This window comes from Phycodurus eques, chromosome 2, assembly GCF_024500275.1.
Source record: "Phycodurus eques isolate BA_2022a chromosome 2, UOR_Pequ_1.1, whole genome shotgun sequence".
NCBI classification, from domain to species: domain Eukaryota; kingdom Metazoa; phylum Chordata; class Actinopteri; order Syngnathiformes; family Syngnathidae; genus Phycodurus; species Phycodurus eques.
In genome coordinates this window covers 2,880,123-2,906,951 of record NC_084526.1, presented here as the reverse complement: position 1 = coordinate 2,906,951, position 26,829 = coordinate 2,880,123, and the positions used below count along the sequence as shown (strand labels likewise).

Below are 26,829 nucleotides of genomic sequence, written 5' to 3'. Positions count from 1 at the left end.
TTTTCAGTTGTTATTTATTTATGTATTTATTTATTTTACTTTGTGGTATATTCACATTTTGGACAGATAAGATGGATATATAATAATTTATTATTAACTATTTTTTTGGGACAATTCTCACTCATTCGAGATAATTTTCACTGTTTTTAATTCATATTTTACTCCATTATTTACTCATTTAAGATGAGCTCCACTTTACCATTTCCACTGAATTGCTGACAAAAACAATGCAGCCATCGTTCACCCATTTCACAATTTACGTTCATTTTTGAGGATTTCTTTTCGCATTTTAAGTGCTCATTTTATGATTTTTTTTAACCATTTTGCACGTGCATTTTTGCCATTTTCATCCATTCATGCAAAATTTCAGTGATTTGTGTGTGATAAATTTCTCTTTTATGCACTATTTGCTCTGATTCGCTGACAAAATCGTCAACACCATTTTCATCAGTTTTGATTCATTTTTGATGATTTCACTCACTTGTTTGACCGTTTTCATTCATACACACACACATACACATACACACACACACACACACACACACACACACACACAGAGTCATTGAGCATATGTGGTAGTCAAAGTTCATTTGAGTGCATGGCTTGGTTTAATTAGAAGCAGCTGGAAAAAGTGGAAAAACGAGGGCGGGATGTTGCGATTCCTCGTGCATGACCACGCCAGATAATCCACGGATTACACGCACACAAACCAACACAAAATGTCACCCATACAATCCGAGTGAATTAATGGTCCTCATCTGCTACTACATTGTTGTAAACCCTCCCCCCCCCCCCCCCCCCCCACATGATGGATGCGGCTTACATTTCTTCATGACATACAGTGTTTCTCTGTTTTTGTCTCGTTTTTTTTTTTTTTTTTCATGGGTTTTTACACTAAGTTAGAGTTGCATGTTTCATTTTTGTATTTATTTGAGTCATTATAATGTTTTCAGATTTCCATTTTTAAAAATTGGTATCGGTGACATCATTAGTTTTAAGAGCAGACTTCAATTGGGGAAAAAATATGATTCAAAACTATGTATCAATTCTGTCACGTGTGGGGAGTAGCTGGACCCAAGAGCAGGTTTATCTTAATCTTGAATATTATTATTCTATTTTCTCGCTTCTTTCTTTCCTACTTCTTTGTTTTCTATTTCTGGGTGGTGTAATTATTGAGGTTTGTATTTTTTTTTTTGCGGGGGGGGGGGGGGGTTGTAGTTTTTTTTAAAAAGATATACTCAATTAAGAAAATCTTCAGAAGAACATCTCCCCAACATAAAAAATTGAAAAAAACATTTTGCTAAAAAAGTAGACAGGAAACAAAGAAAGACACTTGTCTTGTTGTCTGTAATAAAACATTAACGTCAAATCTTGTAGCTGGCATCCACGGTGAATGAGTCCACATTCTGACAGCTACGTGACAGCTACGTGACAAAGAACTTTATACACAGTCAAAGGTAGACGTGGCTCAAAGCGCAGGAAGAATGAAGAAGACGAAACGGGGAAAAGAGATTGTCAATTCGGAGACACGACGCGGCGTGTCAACGGTGGACGGAGAAAATTGGAAAAGTCGAGGTAGAAGGACGGGGGGAGGGGAAAAAGACGGCAGAGGAAGTGGAAAAGGCGAGTGTGACGGACAGCGAGAAGTCACGCATCAAAGAATTCACAGCAAAAACATGACGGAAAGCGTCGGACAAGAATCAAAACGAAGACAACCGAGTGTGGGAAAATAAGACTAAAGGATACAGTAACTCAAATTAGCATTCAAGAGAAGATAATTAGAAACTGCTACCCAAACACACAGAGCAGCAACACATACAAACAGAACATAAAACAATACCCACAGGCATATATTCTGTCTATTAGTGAAGCTTTGGGGGTTCTGGACCTTCTCTGTCTCTTCTTCTCTTCTCTTAATTACACTGCAGCTCAGTGCTGCCCAGGATGTTGTGGCAAAACCTGGTACTACACTGAAGGCACACAACTCTAAATTGGCCGGTATAGTGTCAAAACTCAGGAAAAAGGATTATTGAAAAATCTGCTAGATATCCAGGATCGCTGCACGTGCGTTGAAAGACTTGCGTAACCGGTGCCACCCTTTTTTCCAGGTGCCAGTGCCCGGCCCAGTTGGAGGGTCCCGAGTGCCAGCAGAACAAGCACAGTTTCCGCGGCAACGGCTACGCATGGTTCCCGCCCATGACACCGTGCTTCGAGAGCCACGTCTCGCTGGAGTTCATCACCGAGGTGCCCGACGGCCTGCTGCTCTACAGTGGGCCCCTGGCACAGCTGCAGGCCTGGGACCACGAGGACTTCATGGCCCTAGGTAATAAATAGTGAGATAAACAAATACATTGAAAAGCATTAGGCTTGCAGACATTGATAGTTGCGGAAAAAATAATAAAAAAATTAAATAATAAGAAAATAACAAAAACAAAATGGATAATATGTAAGTGTGAACGTGAGTCCGAATGGTTGTTTGTTTCTATGTGCCCTGCGATTGGCTGGCGACCGGTTCAGCGTGTACACCGCCTCTCGCCTGAAGATAGCTGGGATAGGCTCCAGCACGCCCGCGGCCCTAGTGGATAGAAGCGGTACTGAAAATGGATGGATAATAATTATAAAATAAATCAATCGAAGAAGAGAAAATTATAGATTACAAAATTAAAAAAAGTATTAAAATGGAAAAAAAAATTGGTAATCATAAAAAAAAAATAAGTTAGATTTTTATGTGCACCACTTCGTTACAGCTGCGAGTTATGTAACACAATAATAATAATAATATAATAGTACCATCATGCATTTTTAAAATGGAAGCGAGAATAGGCTGTCGAAGATAAAACTGCAGCAAATTGCGAACGTGGTGTTCAAGTCGGCAACCAAAGCATAGATATACAGTAAAGTAGATCTGTCTCGATTTCCGCTCAGCCCAGAAAATGAAAGTGTGTTCTTTGACGTTAAATTCATTTCTGAAGCTTTAATTCCCTTTTGCTCTCCACCAAGCGGGGGGGGGGGTGGGTGGAGAGGATTAGGATTTTTCATTTGGTTAAGGTGAGACTCATTTCACTGCATTTAATTCACACACACATACACGAGCGCACACACACACAATCGCACACAGTACACCTAACATCCTGCCATTCTGGAACAAATGCACTCTTTTGATAAGCGTGTGTGTGTGTGTTTCCAGGGGTCACCGGGGTTAATGGTTGGTTAGCGGCGGGGCGACGACTGACTTGTCGCCGCACGCATGCTAATCAGCGTTGGGGCGCTACATATTTAGAGCTCTAATTAGCTTGTTTCAAGGTTCACCTGCCGCATGTAATGAATCCACCTCCGTGATCCACACTGGGGGCGGGATTTCGAGAGAGACGCTATATGGATGCTGCCATTTCCCTGTGATTTGCCTTGATCACATTGTTCAAAACTTGAAAGAAAGAGGCGCCTTAAAGTGGTCCATTACGGCCAGCATCAAGTGGAACCTCCTACTGATTTGATTCAAACGCCAGCACTTATAGTTTTCAGCATAGGAATCCTCTCGATTTTGAACAAGATCTGACCCTGGATTGGTGAGAACCAAAGCCAAGCAAATGTATTTCTACAGCGCATTTCATACACAAGGTAACTCAATGTGCTTTACGTGATTAAAGGCGTATAAAAACAAAGAAAAAAAAACAGCTTATAAACATGTCAAACAAAGAGAAACAAAGTTTGTACAATTAAAACAGCGTACAGTGCAAGAAATATCATTTAATATTGGAAATGCTCTAGAAAGCATTTTTAACCTGGACTGAAACATTCCCACTTGTAGCTGACGTGACTGGGAGCCAGTGTAAAGACTTTAGTAATATGCTCTGACCTCTTTGTTCTGGTCAGAACCCGAGCTGCAGCATTCTGAATGAGCTGCGGCTGTTTAAATGCTCTTTCGGTGGAGTCCAGTCGGAAGACCATTACAATAGTCAAGTCTACTTGAGATAAAAGCATGGATGAGCTTCTCCTGGTCTGCTTGGCACATACAAGCCTTCACTCTGGATAGTAGCTTTCAGGGGTTAAATAGGTGGTGTTCAATTTGGAGTAATTGCCGTTCTAGCTCACATGCGAACCCGATTGGCTTTAAGTGTTTTTGAGCAAATTGAGTGCCTGATTGAGTCTGATCGAAAAATGGAGGAAGTAGCTGCTTCAAAGGCAAAAATCGGTGCATATTTCTTTCTTCTTGTCCTTAGTTGCAGTGGAAACCGTATCTATTTTGAGGGTGTTTCAGCGAAGTGGGATTGATTTATAACTCGTTGACTGCCATCCGTCTTAGAGCATTTTAACTGATCTTTCAAGACCCACAAATTTTTGTGTTCTGTGACAATAAAAGTAGCTAAATATACCAAAACAAAGAGTGGACTCTCTTCTTTCACCAGAAAAAAACATGTTGGTTTCTTCTCTGTTCTTTAGTAATCAGCAGTAGACCATGGGCTGGTTTCACCCAAAACACCGGTTTCTGGCCAGAGTGTGTGCCTAGCGGATCAGTGACTTTGGCACAAATATATATATATTTTTGCGTTTGTGAAACCTCAAGCAATAAAACAATGAAAACAAGACTTTCCAAAAATTGTGATTTGTCACAGTTAATTCATGATTTAACAAGGGAGGCAGTTACTTTTTCGCACAGGGCCAGTTTGCTTGGAATAGTTTTTTTCTTCTACCAGTTGCTTCCATTTGCCAGAATGTTGAACTGTGTCTGAAGGGAACATAAAGAAACTCTTCAAGCACGCCGTTCTCCCATTGAAGCTCAGGCAGCCATCTTGGATTGTTTGATTTTGCATTGTTGACTGGCTGATCAAATTCACCGAGGTCTTGTCAACACATGAAGGCAGCATGCATAAAATAGATTATCATTTTAAAGTCATTACGTGGGTGCTCAGGGCATGAGTCAGACTTTAAAAGTGTCAAAAGTACAAGAAGACTCCAAGATTCAGGCTTGAGTTAATCTACTTTGTACATACTTCAATGTCACATACATTTCAGCTTCATTCCCCACAGTCGCAATGAGGTGGCCCGTTTTTTTGGGGGGGGGGCAAGATGTGTCGCCGTGGTAACGCACGCCATCCTGCCAAGCGCACGTTTCGGTCGTCAGCGAACGCTACATTAGCTCCTTTCCTACCTACATAGCAACACAACCACCTACCCGACTACCAACCAAGCCTACCTACTAACTACCTACCAACATCTTTTAATTTACTGCATGCCTGTCTGCCTTTCTACCTACTTACCTACCTGCCTACCCTTTAACTGTACTTTTATTTAATTGTTTTCTCTTAGTTTTAAATGTTTATAAGCTTTTTTTTCCTTGTTTTTTTTAAATGCTTTTAATCATGTAAAGCAGATCGAGTTACCTTGTGTATGAAATGCGCTTTATAAAAAAATTTGCTTTGCTTTGCTTTGCTTTGCTTACCTACCTCCACAACCACCCACCCAACAGGCAACCAACCAATCAATCAACCAACCTCCATACGTGTACTTACTTAGTTAGCAATGTACGTACGCATCTGGCAGCCTTGCCTCCTTACCTACCTACCTTCCTCCCTGTTCAACCACCCATCCGCCCGCCGCCAGTACCTACTGACCTACCTACTGCCCTACCCTCACAACCACCCATCTAGCCCACCTAATTAACTAATACATTGCCAAACTCCCTAGCCACATATCCACCCAACCAACCAACAAACCTACCTACCAGCCTTCCTACGTACAGACACATCCACCTAACCAACCAACCTACCTCCCTATCTTGCAACTAACTAACTAACTAACTAACTAAGCCGGTGTCCTGTCACTGGTTCTCTCTGGAATGAAAGAATTGAGCGATCTCTGACATTCAAATTTTAAAAGGTCTGCGCCCAGCCGACTTTTGACTCTCTTGTCAAACAAGCGGTGGCTGATTGAAGCACTCTTCAACTTTTGCACTCGACGCATATTCTTCGCTCCTTTTGCACGATTAACGAGTTCTTTATGTTGTATTTTTCACTTGCGTCAACATCAGAGCGACGCCCATTTGAATTACACCAACGCTCCTTCATGTCTTTGTGTTATCGTTTCATTATGAATTCCTACTTGTCGCATTTGTCAGGAACGTCGGTTTGATCTTTTGTCGCAGGAAGCAACTCTGTCGGGGGGCCACAATTACCAAAGAATTTGTCGCCGCAAACCCAAGGCCAAACAGCGGCAATTAAAATGTGTCTCACAGCCACAGCGACCACAGCCTACTGTGCTTTTATGGAAAACGGGGGGAAAAAAACAATGGGATTTTTGACTGAGGAGACAAGAGGAGACTCACTGATTCTCTTTGGCATAATAAGAAATGTCCTCAAAGAGTTTAGCGAGCTGCTTGAATTCACTCCAGGAACTTTGGCTTACTCCCACAATGCAAAGGTTTTTGGCGATGCTAAATTGTATTTGCTGTACGCTCAGCAAAAATAGTGTTTGTGACTCTAAATCATCTTCAGTTTTTAATGATATATGATCTTTGAGTGTTAATGAAGACACTATGGAAATGTGTATTTTAGAGACTTAAATTATTTAAAGACTTAAATTATCATTGATGTTTTAAAAGATGTGTGCGTTAGGTTCAATGAAAACCCAAATTAGTTTTGGATGTTTTCAAAAAGATGTACATTAGGTTCACTGAAAATCTGTCTTAAGGGTTTATGAACACAGGAACATAAGGTTCACAGACAATTTGTCATTTATGTTCAAAGTCCCAATTGTATTTAACTCATTCACTGCCAGCCTTCCCAGTTAACATGGATATCTGACTTCTAAAGCCGTCAATGGCAGCGAATGTGTTAATGTTTATGAAAACTTGTACATTAGGTTCATAGAAGACTTGAAATTGTCTTAGATTTTTGCCAAAACGTGGATGTTGTTTCCTGAAGACTACATTTTCTTTGTTTAAAAAAAAAAATCCATATCACTGGCATCGGGCTGAAACATCCTTTGTCCAAATTTGGTCAATTTTTCACAAATCGATTGGCCTGTTATAGGTCAGTTCCCAATTACAGAAGGAGATAAGAGGTTTCCGCCTGAGGCCGGCAATAAACAAACAACCATTCTCACTCACATTCACACCTACGCACTATTTAGAGTCTTCAGTCAACCTAACAAACACATTTTTCAAATGTGGGAGGAAGACAGAGAAATGGATCGAATTTGTCAAGCTAGCATGGAATAGTCTAGCGACGGAGCTGCCCGCCTGACGACGCGGCGCATCCAAAGTCGACGGCCGCAGGGCTGTCAAGCTCACTGACTGATCTTTTATACAAAAATCTGGTGGCTGTTGTGTCGCTCGCTCAAGTGCCTGCTGAATTGTATACGCTCGCGTGTGTGCGTGTGTGCACGTGTGTAACCGTGAGTGTTTGCGTAGCATTTGAATTGCTTGCCTCGGCAGTCTGTGTGCTCTTTCATTTTCTTTCTTGGCTCCGGCGAATTCCGAGGTCATCACCAGGTGATTTTTATTTTCCATATTTAGGAACATGTAACACACACACACACACACACAAAACAATAAATTAATTGCATACTGTATATAAGCTACAGACCTACCTACCTAGCTACTTCACAAAATCCAGGGTTTGATTCGTATCTCGGTTTTACGGTCACGTTTTTCGGTCCGGTTCGGTACAAGTTGACTATTAGGAAAATCTTGTCCAGTAATGTCTTGCACAGTTAGTGAGAGTATGTTCACAGCATTATTATTCATGATTATTGTTGTAATTGTCTTAGAATTAAATACATTTTTATTCATCAGAAATTCATCTTTACTCTTTAATGTCAAAAGGTACAATAAGCCAACCAATTGACTCGCCTACCACCTAACAACCCATCTAACCACTCAACCCGCTCACCAATAAACCAACCTTCCTCCTTGCCTACCAAAACCACCCATACGTCCTCTGACAGCCGAATCTTGTCTTATCTGGCGTGCACAAATTGTCTGATAAAAAAGATCTCCTCCGTTTGGCCCCGTGGCGTCGCCGCTTTCATTCTTTCCCTTTCTGCCACTCCGTGCGCAGTGTTGTGAAATGACAAGTTGTAAAGGTGACTCAAGTGAGCGAGGAGACGGCGTTGAAGAGCCCTCCAGCCGGCCGACGAGGCCTCTAATTGTACCTCACGAGCGCTTCGGCAGCTTTTCATGTCGCGATAGGCCAACGGGAGGCCACGCTATGAATAGAAGCGACGCCGTCGACCGTCAGAAAAGACGAGAGAGAAGAATGTTTTTTGTGTGCAGAAAAAAAAAGCAGGCGCTGGGTAAAAGTCAAATGTTGAGCGACAGAGTTAATAGCGGTGAGCACACTGTGCTTCATGCTTGTCTAGAAATTGGTATTCCTTGGTTTTGACGGGGAAAAAAGGCACAAATAAGCCGTATGAGAATATTTGACATTAGTCTTGTGAAGGTGGATACTGTTCTACCTACCGGCCTATCAAGCATCTACCTGTCTACCTACCCACACAACCTTTTACATATTTCCATGACATGATATTTCCTATCACTTTTGTCCAGATTTTAGCACATTTTTCAACAAATAAGTGTGCCACTAAGCATCCCCAGATAATTTGATTTGATGCTAAAATTAGGGGCTAACCCCCCCACTGTTAATCTAGCCCCCAGCTAACATGCATCCTCCTGTCTCCTCCTATTGCGCCGAGCCCACCACTACCACTGGCGGCCTCAAGGTTTGCAACACTTCATTAAGTTTTAATTTCCCATTTGAGTAAGTCGGGAGTGCGGACGGAGTGGAAAAGAATAACGGTGATGCTGCTTGACGGGAGGAAAAATAAACACCGGCTTCTCAGTTGCACGCAGCCGGAAAACATCAGCCGTGATAAATGAAAATGCTCGGTTCGACGTTTTGGTTTCCGGCAAAAGAGAATGGTGGAATACGGTGAACCTCTGCTACATAACGATTCACCATTCGCATCCCCCGCTATATTAACCCCATTTTTAAGCAATCCTTTTTTATGGGTTTTTACATGAACACTATAGTATACACGCATGTACGAATTTAGGGTTGCACGCCTTTAGTGTAGTACCAGATTGTGCCACAACCTACGGGGCAGCACTGAGCTTTACTCGAAGAGATGCAGCGTAATTAAGAACATAACATGTGCTTTCCAAATGTGCTCATTTGAAAGGAGCTGACCGCCTCTGCCTCCTCCTTCTCTACTCAGAGCTAATAGATGGGACCCCCACGCTTAAAATCAACCACGGCTCCGGCACGGTGGTGCTACAGTTGCCTGGCAACGTCAACGTGGCCGACAGGCGCTGGCATCGGCTGGACATCCGCAGCAACAGCAAGGTGGGTCGCACCACCAAACATCCCAATATATTCGCTGCTCTCTGGTGGGAAATACAGCGGTATTCGCAAAAAAAGACAATGTCGTAAAACATGCTTTTAGTGGCTCTTTTAGATGACAGAACATAAGGGATAGTTGAAATGTCAACAGCTCAAATTATGATGAAAGCTACTGCACCAGCGATCCGACCTCGGATAAGCGGAAGAAAATGATGGGTGGATAGCTTCAGTTTAAATTTTGTCTTTATATTGTAAGACCCCTTATGATGACGACGAACGATGGACTCAGTTTTCCCTTGCCCGACGCGGGTCACCGGAGCCCCCTTCTGGAGCCAGGCCTGGAGGTGGGGCTCGAAGGCGAGCGCCTGGTGGCCGGGCCTGCACCCACGGGGCCCGGAAGGGTAACGTGGGTTCCCCTTCCCATGGGCTCACCACCTTCGGCTTCGAGGAAATTCTAGTCCACCATCCTGCGTCTCAGGAGGGGGAAGCAGTTTACCATCAATGTATAATGGGGATGGGGCGCTGCTGTCGTCGACTCGGGACGTTGTGAGTCACATGGGCGAATACTTTCCGTCCTTGCCGTGGAACAGTGGACCAGCTCTACACCCTCGTCAGGGTCCTCGAGGGTGCATGGGAGTTCGCCCAACCAGTCTACATGTGTTTTGTGGACTTGGAGAAGGCGTTCGACCGTGTCCCTCGGGGAGTCCTGTGGGGGGTGCTTCGGGAGTATGGGGTACCGAACCCCCCGATACGGGCTGTTTGGTCCCTGTACGACCGGAGTCAGAGTTTGGTCCCCATATGCGGCAGTAAGTCGGACTCGTTCCCGGTGAGGGTTGGACTCTGCCAAGGCTGCCCTTTGTCGCCGATTCTGTTCATAACTTTTATGGACAGAATTTCAAGGCGCAGCCGAGGCATAGAGGGGGTCCGGTTTGGTGGCCTCAGTATTGCATCTTTGCTTTTTGCAGATGCCAATGCCAACGTGGCGGAAGTCGGGCAAGTTTAGGCACCTCACCCTCGAACAGAGTATCTACATGATTGGTATAAAAAGAGTATGGAATGTCATAGAAAGTGGGTTTGGCAATCGTGAGAAAAGATGAGGCGGTTCTTGGAGTGAATGAGGAAGGCGATGAAGCAAAGCCACAGATGTTGAACTCGAGCCATGCGGTAAATTAGTGTCGCTCACGCCGTTTTTCTTACTTATACATCTTAAAAATATCAATATTTTTATTTATCTAATGACGTAATGATTGACGTAATGAACTTTTACTGTAATTCGTGATGCTGCAATGTATTGAAAATAATGCCTTGAAAAACGTCAGCATGAAATAAATGAATCTGGTGGGTTGAGTGATCTGATTGGTTGAACAGTGAAATTACTGAAATATAAATATAAATATACATAATATTTATGTTTAACACAATGTCCCAACGTCATTGGCATTGGGGTTGTAAACTGAACTCTGAAAACTCGCCCAATTTTGTAGTTTGCAGCGTCATGAAAGTCCATTAAAAAATTACAGAACATAAATAATTAAATAAATCAAAAGGCCATTTCCTAAATAACAACCGAATAAAACAAACATGACATTTAATAACTACAAATTCCATTTAAATAAAACATACCAATAAATAAAAACAAATGTAATTAAATAAAACCATGTATGACTGAAAACAATCAATTAAATGAATAAAGGTACTATTAAATAATATGAAATTATATATTTTTGGAAAACTGGCATAAAAATAAGGATTACCATTACATCATTAATATGTAAAAAAAACAAGTGATAATAATTAAATATGTCATTCTGTAAATAAAAATAGCATTAAATTAAAAAAAAAATTTAAACAGTCAATGAAATAAATAAAAATGTCATTAAATAGTCTAATAAAAAATAAAATGTGAGTAAATAAAAAAGTTACATATTTCATAATTGAATAAAATATATAAAAACCCATTAAATAAAAAAATGAAATAAGGAAAAAAAAATTAAAACAATGAAAAACACATTGTGTAACAACTTGATTCATAATAAAAAATGCTGTTCAATAAATAACAATATATTTGAATAAAAGCCCCAAAATAATATTTTCAAAAATCAAGCGAATGAATAACAATGCCATTAAATATATAAAATAAGTGATTCATAATTGAATAAAACACATTTAAAAATAATTAAATCAAAAATGAATTCAAAATAACGACAAAATAACAAGCTTCCCATGAATGAATAAGGTCCTGAAAATATTTTAAAAAGGCTTAATATGATTAACAAAAATTATATATTTTTTCATAATTGTAAATGAGTGATTTCACATTTAAATTAATGAATCCTTTTTTTAATGATATTTTTAATTGCTTTGAAGTGTATTTAATTTTGTCACGAGCCAGAAATAGAAGTGGAGCAGAACTTCCACCCCGGGGGCTTCTCTCTCTCTCTCTCTCTCTCTCTCTCTCTCTCTCTCTCTCTCTCTCTCTCTCTCTCCCTCTCCCTCGTTCTCTCTCTCTCTCTGTCTCACTGTCTCAAATGCTCCCGGCCATGAGTCATTCATGAGAAAATGAACACCGCACCTCAACTAGAGACTTGTCAAAAGCAGTTGTGCGAATTAAACCCTGCGCACAAATGGACACCTTACTTCGTATTAATGCACAGGGGGGGGGGAAATGCCCTTAGCCATCATTTGGAACCCTTCAAAACCTTCTGAAATCGTGTTATAAACAAATTCTCCTCGCTGTGCTTCATTCACAAGAATATTAACACCACACCTCAAATGGAGGCCTCTAAAGCAAGTGCTTTTCCCACGCTGTTGTAATCAACCAATCATCAGAAATCTTCCCACCTAACTCCGCCTTTGCACAAGCAGTTTGTACTAATGTGGACACCTGCTCAAAAAGATGCCTTACTTCAAATAAATGTCTAATATATCAGCTGTTCATCTCCCAGCTTGGCCTCATTTTCCCGTTTTTTTTTTTTTTTTAGCTTTGATCTTTTGAGGCTGCCCGCAGGGTCTTTTATTTTATTGCTTTTTAACTCTTCCCCCGTCAGCCAATCAGGACACAGCTTTGACGAAATGAGCGCGTTGAAAATGTAACCTCAAGCGACACTTCCTGAATTTGGCTTTTACTTTTGGACACAAGAAACATGTCGTCCTCACTTGGTATGTCTTCTTTCCCAACAACAAAAAAAAGTTGCAGCAGGTTGGAGCATGTGAACAGCTGTTATAGTGCACTAAAAGTTATTATTCTGAATTATGAAAATATGACTTTTTATATCACTATTTAAATTAATTACATTTCCACTTTTTTTTTTTTCAGACCGAAATCATTGCGTGTATTTACTCTCGAATACTCACCGATACTGAGTAGCAATACTAACGCATCATGGATGAGTCATCAATGTGTCAAAAACGCCACAGTGTAGCGCCAACTACTGGCGAGGAGGACTTAATCGATGTTGGATTTTTTTTCCAGTGGCTGGTATCGGCAGCCTTCACAAGTAACCCGATACCTTGAAATAAGGTCGTTATTGGCGTAATACCGATACCTGGTCTCGGTACACGCACATCTCCAATTGAATTTCATCATTTGAAGGCCTAACGCAGGCTTGAAACCCAACTCGGAAAGCCCACTTACCGCAATACTCACACCATCATCGTCTCTGTGTCGTTTGTTGTCGTCGTTTTTTTCCCCCTCAGGAAGTGCGCTTGACGCTGGATCGCTGCTCGGGGGCGGCTGTCATGGAGATGGAGGGTCTGGGAAGCTGGCTGACCACCGAGGACCACTCGTCCTGCGAAGCGACCGGCACCACGCCCAACACGGACCGGTACGCCCGCAGGGGGCGCCGCACTTAACGGGGATATTTGTTTGCGCAGTGCAACAATAAGCCAACCGCTGTCGTTGATGACTCAACGACTCTCTGTATCATTTGAACAATTGCCGTCGTATCAGTTTTATGTACCGTATGTTGCGTAATGACTCTCTGTACTTAACGTGTTTATGTCCTAAATATTTACAGTATTTCGTTATAATGCCTTGTTCGCTGTATTACCAGAGTGGCTCCAACTACCGGAGACATTTATCTTGTGTTTTTAGTCGCATTCTGTTTGTGAACTAGTCAGCTTGTTGTTATTGATGTCGTAGGTACCTGAACACAAGTCAAGTCTTGCAGCTGGGCGGAGTCAACGAGGACATTCCGTACATTTACCCTCAGCTGCAACACAAACACTTCACGGGATGTATCCGCAACCTCGTCGTGGACAGCAAGGTAAAACACACAACTATATACGTTTACTTTAAGCTTCAGTTTAGACCGACTTTCAGTCACCAAAATGTCACATGCACCAGGCGGGCGGATGTCAAAGGACGCACCTTCGTTGTGTCGGTACGCCCATCTTGGCGTGTTTGCCAATTGGCGCGCTGCGCTTGCACGAAAATCGGGATGCACCAGGTTTTGCTCTGCTCAGTCCACGAAAGAAGAGCCCAATGAGTCTTGAAATAAACGTCACTAACATAACAATATTACCAGAATAAAGTTAAGAATCATATGACTCATAAAACAAATATATATTTTTCACTCCTATTATTTCAACTGTTTTTCTCAGAAAGAAAATGTTACGATATTACAACTTATTGTAATAAGAATTGGAACATAATTCTCATCTATTTTCTTGGTCTTGTAAAATGAAAGTAATGTAAATGTTTTTGTTTTTTTCCATGGCTTTAAGGCAAAAGTACAGAAACTGTATTGTGACATAAAAAAGGGAACACTTCCAAAGAACATATGTGAAAATGGGCTCCAATTTATTATTGTGAAAATTGACAAAAAAAAATTGTGGCAAGTTGAAATGAGTGAAGAATGGTTTAAAAAAAAAAGATAAACTAAGAATTGTCAAAGAATCAGTAAAAATGGTTTTAAAAAAATAAAAATAATTCAAAATTTGTCATAAAAATCTGCGAAATTTCTAAAACATTGAAAGACCCCCCCCCCCCCCCAAAAAAAAATAAAACATCACAAATGGTTAAAAAATGCTTTTCATCTAAAAAATTAATTGGAATTGTCCCCTAAAAATTATGGTATAGGGAAAATGGTAAAATTGTCTAACAAGAGTGGAAAAATGCTAAAAGTATAAAATAAAAGAGTCAAATCATGAGTTAAAATAAATTATCTAATGGTCAAAAAACAATTGGTAATCATGTAAAATGAGTGAGATTTTCTTAAGTGCTTTCCAAATAACCAGTGAAATGGTAAAAAAAAAAAAATAGAGTGATAAATCTCTGATGTCTAAAATTTATAAAAATTGTTGCAAACTTCTCAAAAGTGAATCACACGAGTAAAATGTGAAAATAAAGATTGACAATCATCTAAAAGGAATGAAAAGTGGCCCAAAAAATGGATTGGATCTTTTTTTGTATCCACATCCAATGTCCCTATGAGTGCTTTGAGAAGGTGAAGTGGATTTTGCAGCATGACTTTTTTTGATACACGGACGTTCGAGCGACGGTCAAGGTTTCAGTTTGAACTTTCGCTGCTCCAGCGGAACAATTGAAGCGTGACTTAAGTGAACACCGTGGCCTTCGTGAGCCTCTCGAGCCTGAAATGTGAATCCAAGATCCGGTTTTCTGCTTAGCTTAGCATGGCGCTAACCTGTGACTGGCGTGCTTTTGCCTTGCTAGCCTTTAAAATCACTATATGATGACGAGGACATAGAAATGGTCAGAAATCTGTGAAAATTGTCCAAATTGTGAAAGTGGTCAAAACACTGAATCTGAAAAAAAATCTGAAAATTGTCTCGAGTGCACTGCGCTGACTTTTGGGAAACGCGGGTGCAAAGTGTTCAACCAAATTGTGAAAGATAATTCACAAAGATGATAAAAAGAATGACTTATTATTGTCTAAAATTAGTGAAATGGTGAAAGGAATGAGTGAAAATGACCCTTTTTTCGTATTTGTGGGTCCATAAAGTCTTTTTATTTTAACAACAACCCGGGCGCACACAGCATTATGGGGAAACTGCGATATAAATTGGAATCAACATTTGATTTTTATTTATTTTTTCTTCATTTACAACAAAGCAAGTCATATGGCGACAATAAACTGGGTGTATTGTGTGAGTCACACTCTGACACAAAAGGCAGAAATAATCACATACATAAAGTCATGCACAATGTCAAAATCTTCAGTTGTACAGTAGACCTCACCGTGAACTCGTTTGGAGCCATGCAAAAAACAAAGATGATTTGTTGTGATTCGACTTCAGGAAAACCTTTGGGGGGTTCATCAGTTCAGCAGTTTTGTCAAGTGGCAAATTCTCTCGAATTATAGCTGGCTAACTAGTAGCAAGCAAACTGCTCTTAACTTGAGGGGTTGACAAGACCATAATTATAAAGGGTTGGGAATCCTCTGGCTAGTCCTGTTATGTCTAAAACAGATGGTTGCCCTAGAGACCAAAGACGAAGTCTTTGTGGGGTTGAGACCGATTTGAGACCAAGACTGAGTCGAGAGGTTGAGTGGTAGAGACTGAGTCAAGACAAAAACTGCGTCAAGACCAAGGGTTCGAAGGGTTGAGACCAAGTCTAGATGAGACAGAGCCAAGACTAAGATTCTGAGTAGTTATAACCAAGACTTTGAGGCTTGCGACCAAGTTGAGAACAAAACTTTGAGGGGTTGAGGCCAAAACCTAGAGCGGTTCAGACCATGACTTGGTGAAGACCAAGATTTGAGGGGTCAAGACCAGGTCAAGACCAAGACTTTGGGGCGTTGAGACTGAGTCAAGACCAATCCTGAGAGGGGTTCAGTCAAGACCATGAGTTTGAGAGATGACAATAAGTCAAGACCAAAATTTAGAGGGGTTGAGACAGAGTCAAGACCAAGAATTTGAGCGGTTGAGGCCAGGACTTTGTGGGGTTGACAAGTCAAGACCAGACAGAGTCAAGACCAAGACTTTAAAGGGGTGAAGTTTGAGTCAAGACCCTGACTTTGAGGGGTTGGGGCCAAGTTGAGTCAAGACTGTGACTTTGACAGATTGAGGGGTTGAGACTGAGTCAAAACCAAGACTTTAAGGGTCAGGGTTAATAAGAGACTGAGTCAAGACTTTGAGTGAGATTCTATGAGAAATGAGATTCTAACCCACAATCTATGACGGTGAGGCAGTAGTCATGTGCTCCATCCACCACACAGTTCATGTGGAAAGTGATTAGAATGAAGTTCTTCATAAGCTCTCTCTTCCCAACTTGAGTCACTTGGGAGCTGGGAAGAGTTGAAGTGAAGTTCTACATCTGGGTGTGAATTGTTGAAGTTGTGAGTTCTTCAAGGAGTGCGGCATTAAAGGCTCCTCTTCGGACCTCTCATCATTATGTCTGAGCGTGAAGCAGCTTCTCCAATCACTGAACTCCAGCAAAGAGAGATGACAGATGTCTTACTTCCTCATCCGTCACATTGCTTTTCATAGCCGACTCTCTTTCTTGTCTCTTTGCCCGTCATCTGTGTCCCGCAGCTGTACGATCTGAGCTCCCCGGCCGACTCGCAGTCCAGCTCACCGGGCTGCCAGACCACCGACGGCAGCTGTGTCAACATGGGCTACCCGTCGTGCGGACGCCACGGTCGCTGCCATGGCGAGTGGGGCTCCTTTAGCTGCCAGTGTGTGCCCGGATACAGTGGGCAGCAGTGTGAAGAGGGTAAGGACAATGTCAATAAAGTGACATTTTAACAGCTCAAGACGACAAAAGTTGAGCATGTCAATCCATACACATGATTACAAAGGTGTTGTGATAAACTGGTAGGTACAAAACCAGTAAACCAATACAGTAGTTATGTAGATGGGTGGGTAAGATGGTGGATGGGTCTTCAAAATGTACACTGTCTTCTAAGTAGCTGTCAACAGTTGTATGTTTTTGATCAGGAGTTTAACAACAAAGACAACGCATGGTGTTTCTTCGCTTATGATAGAACAGTTGAGGTCAAATTGGTTATATCAAAGCAGGAACAGAATTGATTGAACGCTAATCGATGATCAATGACAGGGACCAGAAAGTGATGGACGTAATCCATCACGCAGAATGAAACAAAGCCTGGCAGCGGAGCCGACAACAACAACTGGCAGCCAGACAAAACGCTCGCTAAATAACACACGCGAGACGTCACATCCAAAACAAATGAAACGACAGCACACGTTCGCAGCGTGACAACTCCAAAGGGAGGACACAAACGTGTGAAAATTAAAAAAAAAATTTTTAAATGCCGTGCCTCCGCCAGACTAATACTCGTAAATTTCAATATCATGTACCAGGAAGCTGCCCAATACTCAGAAGATTGTACAAAAACACTCATCTTAGCTGGCTAAGCTTCTTAGTAGGGTTGTGCGATTCTGGCCAAAATGATAATTACGATTATTTTGATCATAATTGTAATCACGATTATTAATCTCAATTATTTCTCATGTTTAAAAAAAAGAAAAAAAGATATTTTTAGTGCACTACTTTTTAACAACAATCCCCGTCAATATAGTGAATTGTCAAGATCAGGCACGGCTTCATTGTTCTGTTTGACCATCGGTCAGTCGCGGTCGCAAACAGTTGTGATTTAATTTCCCTCTCCACTTTGGCATTTTTTCGTACAGTGTAGGTATTGCCACTTTGGGGAAATAATTGCGTAAGGGGATCACATATTTCTTGTGCAGTACTTTGACCTGCACGGAAATGTTATCGGCCATTTTTTTCAGATGGTTGAACAGATTAGTTGTGTTACCTTGCGGGGCAGACAACTCTGCAGCACTATACGTATGACTTCTTGTTTAACATCACTTCACCTGAATCGAAACATGTCCAGAAAACAGATGTTGATCTCACTGGCTCCTCACCATAGTGTTCCTCATTTCCAATCTTAACTGTACTTTCGTCTCGGGGTATTTATTACTCGCTCTCATCAGTCCACCGTACATATAGTACAAGTAGTGTACATTGCCCACCTTGGAGCAGACAAACATGTAAATGTTGATGTAAATGTTGATATTTGAGGGACTGAATACTTGTATCCGAAGGCTGCATCGATGTGGTTAGTTCAAGGCGTTCTCTGTATTTCTATTGCGCCATGTGTCGGTTATCCTGAATTACTGAAGTGAGAGGAGAGATTGCGAAAGTTTGAACAAGTCCATTTTTGAGTTGGTTACAAAAGCAGCTACATTTCTGGCGAAACTAAAAGAGAGAGAAAAAAATATATAACCTCTTTCCACTCGCTTTTGACCTTGGCAGGGGTAAAAAAAAAAAAAAAGAAAAAAAAAAGCAAGAAGTCATTTTTAGATGAAGCCACAGCAGACAAAAACAAACCACCAAGTGTGCGATTTCGCCTCCCGGCAGGACGCTTTGGCCTCTTAAGCGTGCTGGAATGAAAGAGGAAGTTGCACACGATTGGGAGATGAGAGACGGACGGGTGTTGTGTGAACTCACCCCGGGGAACAAAATCATCAACAACATCCACAACATCTCCAATCCTTGCTGTGTTTTTCTTCTCTATGTGTAACACCCAATTTGTTTTGCAGAGGTTCCGGAGTACTCCTTCGAGGGCCACAGTCACGTGCGCTACCAGCTGGCCTCGCCGTTGCCGGCCCGTAGGACGGCGGTGCAGATCCTGGTTCGAACCCGCAAGCACAGCAGCACCGTGCTCAGTCTGAGCTCCAGAGAGCAGAGCGAGTACCTGAGACTGGAGGTAAGCATTTGAAACGGCTCGTTCACAGACTCGTTTTCAAAGATAGTTATTGTATCCAACTTTTGGAGTTAAGGCTGGGGCTCTCAGATATTCTTAGAATCAATTATTCTACCGATTATCGCATTGATTATTCGGACAACAACACCAATACAAAATATGCACGTGAGCTGCAGGTATCATTTTTGTCTACTTGGGGCCAGTATTTGAGAGGTCAACATGGTTGATGATGTTTCGATGTTCAGAATACAGTTTCGAACAAGAAACGTGCTAGATATGCTAGATCGAGATCCTATTTTTAATGATGTTGTCGTTTCCTTTGTAACTGTACTCGAAATGCAACATGGACCCAAAAAAAGTATTGCTTGCCATTTTGATGAAGCTGTAACATGACAGTTTAACACCAGTCAGTTTTATTCAGATCACGTTCAAATTTAGCAAGTTTGTAACGGCACTTGAGGCACCAACATGGACAAATACTAGCGTCTACACTGGTCACAGTTTTAGTTGGATCATTTAGTGTAACCGTACTACAGCTTTCTATATGGACCAAAACTAGTATCTTCATGAAGTTGTGACATTCAGGAAAGAAAGTTCATACGAACAAACCTACTTTATGGCATTGAATTATTGTCATTGATTTGTCAAATCAGTTCACCAAACTTAGTGTTTGTAACCAAGAATTGTGTATATTTCTTTCATTTCTATGAAGTACTTCATTTTCGGTTGCATGTGATTAAAATGCGGGAAACTGACATAGTTTTCCCCTTTTTCTTTGAAAATAAACAAATGTACTGTATGTTAGTTAGCCACATTTTAATAATGTGCAACTGATGTAGATGTTCGGATTAAGTAAATTCAAAGGAACTGTTTTTTTTCAGGGTACCATAGTACCATCCCTCCGCCAGATCCGTATAATTTTTCACACTCAACACAGGACAAAAGCTTAATTTTGAGCATATTCAAATTTACTGTGCTAATAACGTTACTTGAGATGCCGAAATCGACAAAAGAAATTGGATCCACTGTCTCCCATTTTGAGAAAGTTAAGACAATCCAGCTCATGCCGTGGTTTCATAGTCATCCTGACGCCAGATCCGTAGAATTTAGCGCATACAGTATAAAGTATGGGTACTTACACTGTGATGTTATTGCCAAAGAAGTGCAAAGAAGAAGTGCAACTCCAATCCTCCAAACAATGTTAGCGTTGCGTTAGCGTTCTTCGACTGAAAATCACTGTATGTATTATATACATTAATTCTAGTGTATAGGCAAAGGATAGTTAAGTAATGTGTAGGGGATTCGTGTCGCAGATTTTTAATTTGTTTAGCATTCTTCATGAACCCTGCTTGAAACCCAACTGTGAAACCGTAACCCTAATTCGTAAATCGAACCCTATCTTGACACCTTAATCTAAAACTCTTACCTGCTTTTGAAACTGTAATTCGAAACCCCAACCTTGGCTTGAAGCCCTACTTTGAAACCCTCACCCTGGCTTTACAGCATGTTGTGAACCAACTTCATATTTAGGTTGACGTATCCCCGCAGTGGGACTGTTTACACAACTAAACCGTACCTTATTTCCCACCTTCTCCAAGATGAGAAGCAAACACACACTCAACTCACCCACGCACACGTTGAAACACACCCACGCCAGGGGGAGGAACCTGGCAGGAGTCCAACTTGTGCTCTGCTCACTTTTAATTGGGGGTAAAATCAGGCGGTTATAAGCAGAGGCCCACTGGATTGTAAATAGAATTAATTAGTTCACGGCTGAGCCTGGAAATGAGCCGCCACGAGACTTTGGGACCGAATGACTAAGATGGCGAACAGTAAGGGAGATGGAAGGAACTGAAGGCCTTACGATAAAGGGGGAAGAAGTAAGGGAGACGGAATGAATGAGAGGAATAACTAACAGGCCTCAACGGGAAGGGGATTGATGGAAGAGCTGAGACGTGGCCGTGAGGCTCCGGGAGAGCAAGTCACACACGAGCCAAGTCGACCTTTGTGACCAAAGCTACTCCTTCACAAGACAGACTCGGAAATGACACACAGCCTCTTCGAAACGCTAACTGAGCCTTGAAACCTTCATTTGAAACACTAACGCTTGTTTGAAACTCCGACTGACTCTTTCTTGAAACCCTGACTTGAAATCCTAACCCTGTCTTGAAACTCTACTTTGCAGCCCCAACCTTGGCCAGAAACCCTCATTTGAAACTGTACTTTGGAACCTCACCTTTTCTTTAAACCTTGACCCAGACTTGAAACTACAATTTGAAACCTCAACCTCGACTCTAAGCCCGAATTTGAAACCGTATTTTGAAACAAAAACGTTTACTTGAAACCTTAACTCAAGCTTGAAGCTGTAATTTGGGACCCTAACCCAGGCTTCAAAGCAAAGCAAATTTATTTATATAGCGCATTTCATACACAAGGTAACTCAATGTGCTTTACATGATTAAAGGCATTTAAAAACAAACGAAAAAAAGCTTAGAAACATTTAAAACAAAGAGGAAAAAATACAATTAAAACAGCGTACAGTGCAAGAAATATAATTTAAGATTGGAAATGCTCTAGAAAGCATTTTTAACTTTAAAATCTATTCTAAAAATGACTGGAAGCCAATGTAAAGACTTTAGAATTGGAGTAATATGCTCTGACCTCTTTTTTTTAAGGTCAGAACCCGAGCTGCAGCATTCTGAATGAGCTGCAGCTGTTTAATGCTCTTTTTGGGGAGTCCAGTCAGAAGACCATTACAATAGTCAAGTCTACTTGAGATAAAATCATGGATGAGCTTCTCCTGGTCTGCTTGACACATGCAAGCCTTCATTCTGAATATGTTCTTCAGATGGTAGAAGGCCGTTTTAGTAATTGATTTGATATGACTGTTGAAAGTCAGGTCGGAATCAGAACACCAAGGTTTCGGACTTGGTCTTTGGTTTTTAAAGAGAGTGACTCTCGGTATTTACTAACATCAATCCTCTTTTCTTTATTGCCAAAAACAATTATCTCAGTTTTGTTGTGGTTTAATTGAAGAAAAGTTTGGCTCATTCAGTTATTTATCGGTTTTAGACAGCGACACAAAAACTCCATTGAACTGTAGTCATCTGGAGACACTGCTAGATATAACTGTGTTTCATCTGCACAGCTATGGTAGTCAAAATTAAATTTCCGAAGAATTGACCCAAGGGTAGCATACACAGGCTGAACAGGAGGGAACTGACCCTTGAGGGACCTCATAGGTCATTGCCATTCGATGAGATTGAACACTTCCAACGGTTACAAAATCACTCCTTTCCTCCAGGTAGGACCTGAACCATTTAAGGACTGTTCCATTTAGTCCTACCCACGTTTCAAACCTGTTCAGCAGTATATTATGATCTACCATATCAAAAGCCGCACTGAGGTCCAACAAGACCAGAATTTACACCTTTCCCGAGTCAGTATTGAACCATATATCAGTTAGCACTTTGATAAGAGCAGATTCTGTACTGTGATGAGTTCGGAAACCTGATTGAAATTTTTCAAAAAGTCAATTTAAGTGCAAGAAATTGCTGAGTTGATTAAAAATAACTTTCTCAACATTCTTGACGATGAAAGGGAGATTTGAGATGGGTCTATAGCTTGCTAAGATGGAAGCGTCCAGCGTTCCATTTTTTAGCAGAGGCTTAATGGAAGCTACTTTAAGAGCTTTAGGAAACTCGCCTGACTGAAGTCAGCAATTGATTATTTGCTGCAAATCAGCGAGCAGAGACTTTGCAATATCTTTGAAAAAGTCAGACGTTATTGAGTCAAGACAGCTCGTTGATGGTGTCAGCTGCTAAACAGTTTTCTCTAAAGTTTTTTGGTCAACTGTATCAAATTCAAGTTTTTCCTGGGTGGCTTCAGATGTAATATCGTTTTATTGTTTTGCTGATTTGTGCTAATATTTAACCTGATGGATTGTATTTTTTCACTAAAATAACAAGCAAATTAATTGCATTTATCTGCTGTTAGGAGTTCTGGAGCTATCTGATTTGGGGGAGTTGTGAGCTTCTCAACCACAGCAACCAGAGTATGACTATTGTTTAAGTTCTTACTGATGATTTCAGAAAAAGTGTTTCTGTCTAGCCCCTTTACTAACGGTTGGTTAAAATGACAAATACCTTTTCTGTATAGGTCATAGTCAATTTGGAATTTAGTTTTTCTGCACTTACGTTCTGCTTTCCTACACTTTGATTTCGAGCTCTTTACCACCATTGTGCTCCTCCACGGTGTTCTAGGTCGCCTCAAGATGGTCTAAGTTTTAATAGGAGTGACAGCATTCATGACATTTGAGATTTTACGGGTGAAATTATCCAAAAGTTCATTAACTGTCTCAGCATTCACAGTGTGTGGTACAGCAATGGTCTCCATAAACTTAGTGGCGGTGCTCTCATTTATGTACCTTTTCTTAATCGACATAGAGGTTGTCTGAACTTTTGGGAGAATCTGTAATTCAAAGAATACACAAAAATGGTCAGAAATAGCCATATCTTTAATGTCACATTTCTACCGCTTATCTGGGTCGGGTCGCGGGGGCAGTAGCTTTAGCAGGGATACAGCCCGTATCAGGGGGTTTGGTACCCCCTACTCTCGACTTCCCTCTCAACCAGTCACTTCATCCAGCTCTTCCAGGGGGGATCCCGAGGCGTTCCCAGGCCAGCCGAAGGACGTAGTCTCTACAGCGTGTCCTGGGTCGTCCCCGGGGTCTCCTGCCGGTGGGACATGCCTGGAACACCTCACCAGGAAGGCGCCTGGGAGGCATCCGAATCAGATGCCCCAGCCACCTCATCTGGCTCCTCTCGATGTGGAGGAGCGGCGACTCTACTCTGAGATCCTCCTGGAGGACCGAGCTTCTCACCCTATCTCTAAGGGAGAGCCGGACACCCTATGAAGGAAACTCATTTCGGCCGCTTGTATCCGGGATCTTGTTCTTTCGGTCACGACCCACAGCTCGTGACCATAGGTGAGGGTAGGAACGTAGATCGACCGGTAAATTGAGAGCTTCGCCTTTCGGCTGAGCTCCTTCTTTGCCACAACGGACCGATACAAAGTCAGCATCACTGCAGACGCTGCACCGATCCGCCTGTCGATCTCCCGTTCCATTCTTCCCTCACTCATGAACAAGACCCCAAGATACTTGAACTCCTCCACTTGGGGCAGGATCTCATCCCCGACCTGGAGAGAGCACGCCACCCTTTTCCGACTGATGACCATGGTCTCAGATTTGGAGGTGCTGATTCTCATCCCAGCCGCTTCACACTCGGCTGCGAACTGCTCCAGTGAGAGTGGGAGGTCACGACTTGATGAAGCCAACAGAACCACATCATCTGCAAAAAGAAGATGCAATACTGAGGCCACCAAACCGGACCCCCTCTACGCCTCGGCTGCGCCTTGAAATTCTGTCCATAAAAGTTATGAACAGAATCGGTGACAAAGGGCAGCCATGGCGGAGTCCAACCCTCACCGGGAAAGAGTCCGACTTACTGCCGGATATGCGGACCAAACTCTGACTTCGTTCGTACAGAGACCAAACAGCCCGTATCAGGGGGTTTGGTACCCCCTACTCTCGAAGCACCCTCCACAGGACTCCCCGAGGGACACGGTCGAACGCCTTCTCCAAGTCCACAAAACACATGTGGACTGGTTGGGCGAACTCCCATGCACCCTCGAGGACCCTGCCGAGGGTGTAGAGCTGGTCCACTGTTCCACGGCCAGGACGAAAACCACATTGCTCCTCCTGAATCTGAGATTTAACTTCCCGACGGACCCTCCTCTCCAGCACCCCTGAATAGACCTTACCAGGGAGGCTGAGGAGTGTGATCCCTCTGTAGTTGGAACACACCCTCCGGTTCCCCTTCTTAAAAAGGGGGACCACCACCCAGTCTTCCAATCCAGAGGCACTCTCCCCGATGTCCACGCGATGTTGCCGAGGCGTGTCAACCAGGACAGCCCCACAACATCCAGAGCCTTTAGGAACTCCGGGCGAATCTCATCCACCCCGGGGCCCTGCCACCGAGGAGCTTTTTAACTACCTCGGTGACCTGGTGCCAAGTGCACGTGTGGACACCCTTATGCTTGAACATGGTGTTCGCTATGGACAATCCGTGACGAGCGCAGAAGTCCAATAACAGAACATTGCTCAGGTTCTGATCGGGGGGGCCGTTCCTCCCAATCACACCCTTCCAGGTCTCACTGTCATTGCCCACGTGAGCATTGAAGTCCCCCAACAGAACGATGGAGTCCCCAGCGGGAGCGCTCTACAGCACCCCCTCCAAGGACTCCAAAAAGGGCGGATACTCTGAACTGCTTTTTGGTGCATAGGCACAAACAACAGTCAGAACCCGTCCCCTCACCCGAAGGAAAAGGGAGGCTCCCCTCTCGTCCAACGGGGTGAACCCCAATGTACGGGCGCCGAGCCGGGGGGCAATAAGTATACCCACACCTGCTCAGCGCCTCTCACCGTGGGCAACTCCAGCGTGGAAGAGACTCCAACCCCTCTCAAGAGGACTGGTACCAGAGCCAAAGCCCTGTGTTGAGGCCAGCCCGACTGTATCTAGTCGGAACTTCTCGACCTCACACACCAACTCGGGCTCCTTCCCTGCCAGAGAGGTGACATTCCACGTCTTTAGAGCCAGCTTCTGTCGCCAAAAGTCCAGATCATAGTTTGTAATGATGTCAATAATCAACATTGATTTATTACCCAGTGACCTGATCATGAAAAGAGCTAGTCTCGCAGAGATAACTGGAAACAATTGTTAGATAGATTCACATTTTGGCCTCACTACGTTTGTGCCATATTTCTTTGACCAACTTTCTGTCCCTTGTAATTACAGGGATCAACAATGCCTGCTCTCCGTAGGGGTCTGATTTATTCAGGAAAAGACCCCGCAGATATCAGTCAGATTCGCAGATAAGGTTCTTCATGGGTGGAGGAGGGGCCCTTCGCATCTTAGTGGATGGTGGTTTCAGACGAGGGGGGATGGGAGGAAGATCTTGGCATGGTGTGCGTTGGATTCCAATATTGACAATTGTCTTCAGCCTGTCCGTCACACCTAGCAGAGAATTTAGGCTAGGAGAGAGTGAGTTTTACGTTGGGCTTTGCTCCAATGGGGCGGGCAGGGGTGTGGGAGATTCAACTTGCTGGCTCATCTCATTTGTCATTTGCTCCTCCGATTGTTTGTACTTTCATACCAAAAAAATGCAGAAATTGTCAATGAAACACACGAATAGCGCCGTACACACTTCTTTGAGCCACTTATTTAATTGACTGAGCCTAGAGAAACGTTCATCTCCAAATCGTACAAATGAGTGAGGTCCACTAATAAAAACCTCAGCATCCAAACATTGCACTTTTGTTAGGAGATCAAAGAAATCTCGCTCCAGTACCTCTGATTGCTGTTTGAGAACATTCAGCCCCCCTGTGTGTATAATGACATATTTCACAGTTGGGTGCTGATTCGTGATCTCCAGGATTTTTTTTAAGAGATATCAGACACCATGTCATTGGTAAAACACAGTACTTTGGTGTTCTTCTCACTGCAAAAACGTTTCACATCCTTGACAGCTCCATCACCAGCTATTAAGGTTTGGGGTGGCCAAATCCTCATTTGAAACGGAAATGAATCCATTTGAATCCAAGTCTGCCGCACACCGAGCGACGTAAATAAAAGTGACTGAACTCAACAATTACGTGAAAAAATACAGTTGGTGACTTTTCGCCGAACCACAAGCGACTGAGCACCGAACATCCACTGGCGCGTTTCAGTGTA

The 26,829-nt window shown here is 42.5% G+C and overlaps 1 protein-coding gene across 1 annotated transcript in view; it reads left to right on the top strand.

Annotated features, from left to right (window-relative positions):
• si:ch211-186j3.6 (neural-cadherin) overlaps positions 1–26,829 on the top strand; it is a 185,276-nt gene that overhangs the window by 137,341 nt on the left and 21,106 nt on the right. Inside the window, 6 exon segments of the mRNA XM_061704891.1 lie at positions 2,109–2,323; positions 9,214–9,341; positions 13,035–13,162; positions 13,480–13,603; positions 16,833–17,013; positions 18,873–19,039. Of these exon segments, the coding sequence (XP_061560875.1) occupies positions 2,109–2,323; positions 9,214–9,341; positions 13,035–13,162; positions 13,480–13,603; positions 16,833–17,013; positions 18,873–19,039 (943 nt within the window).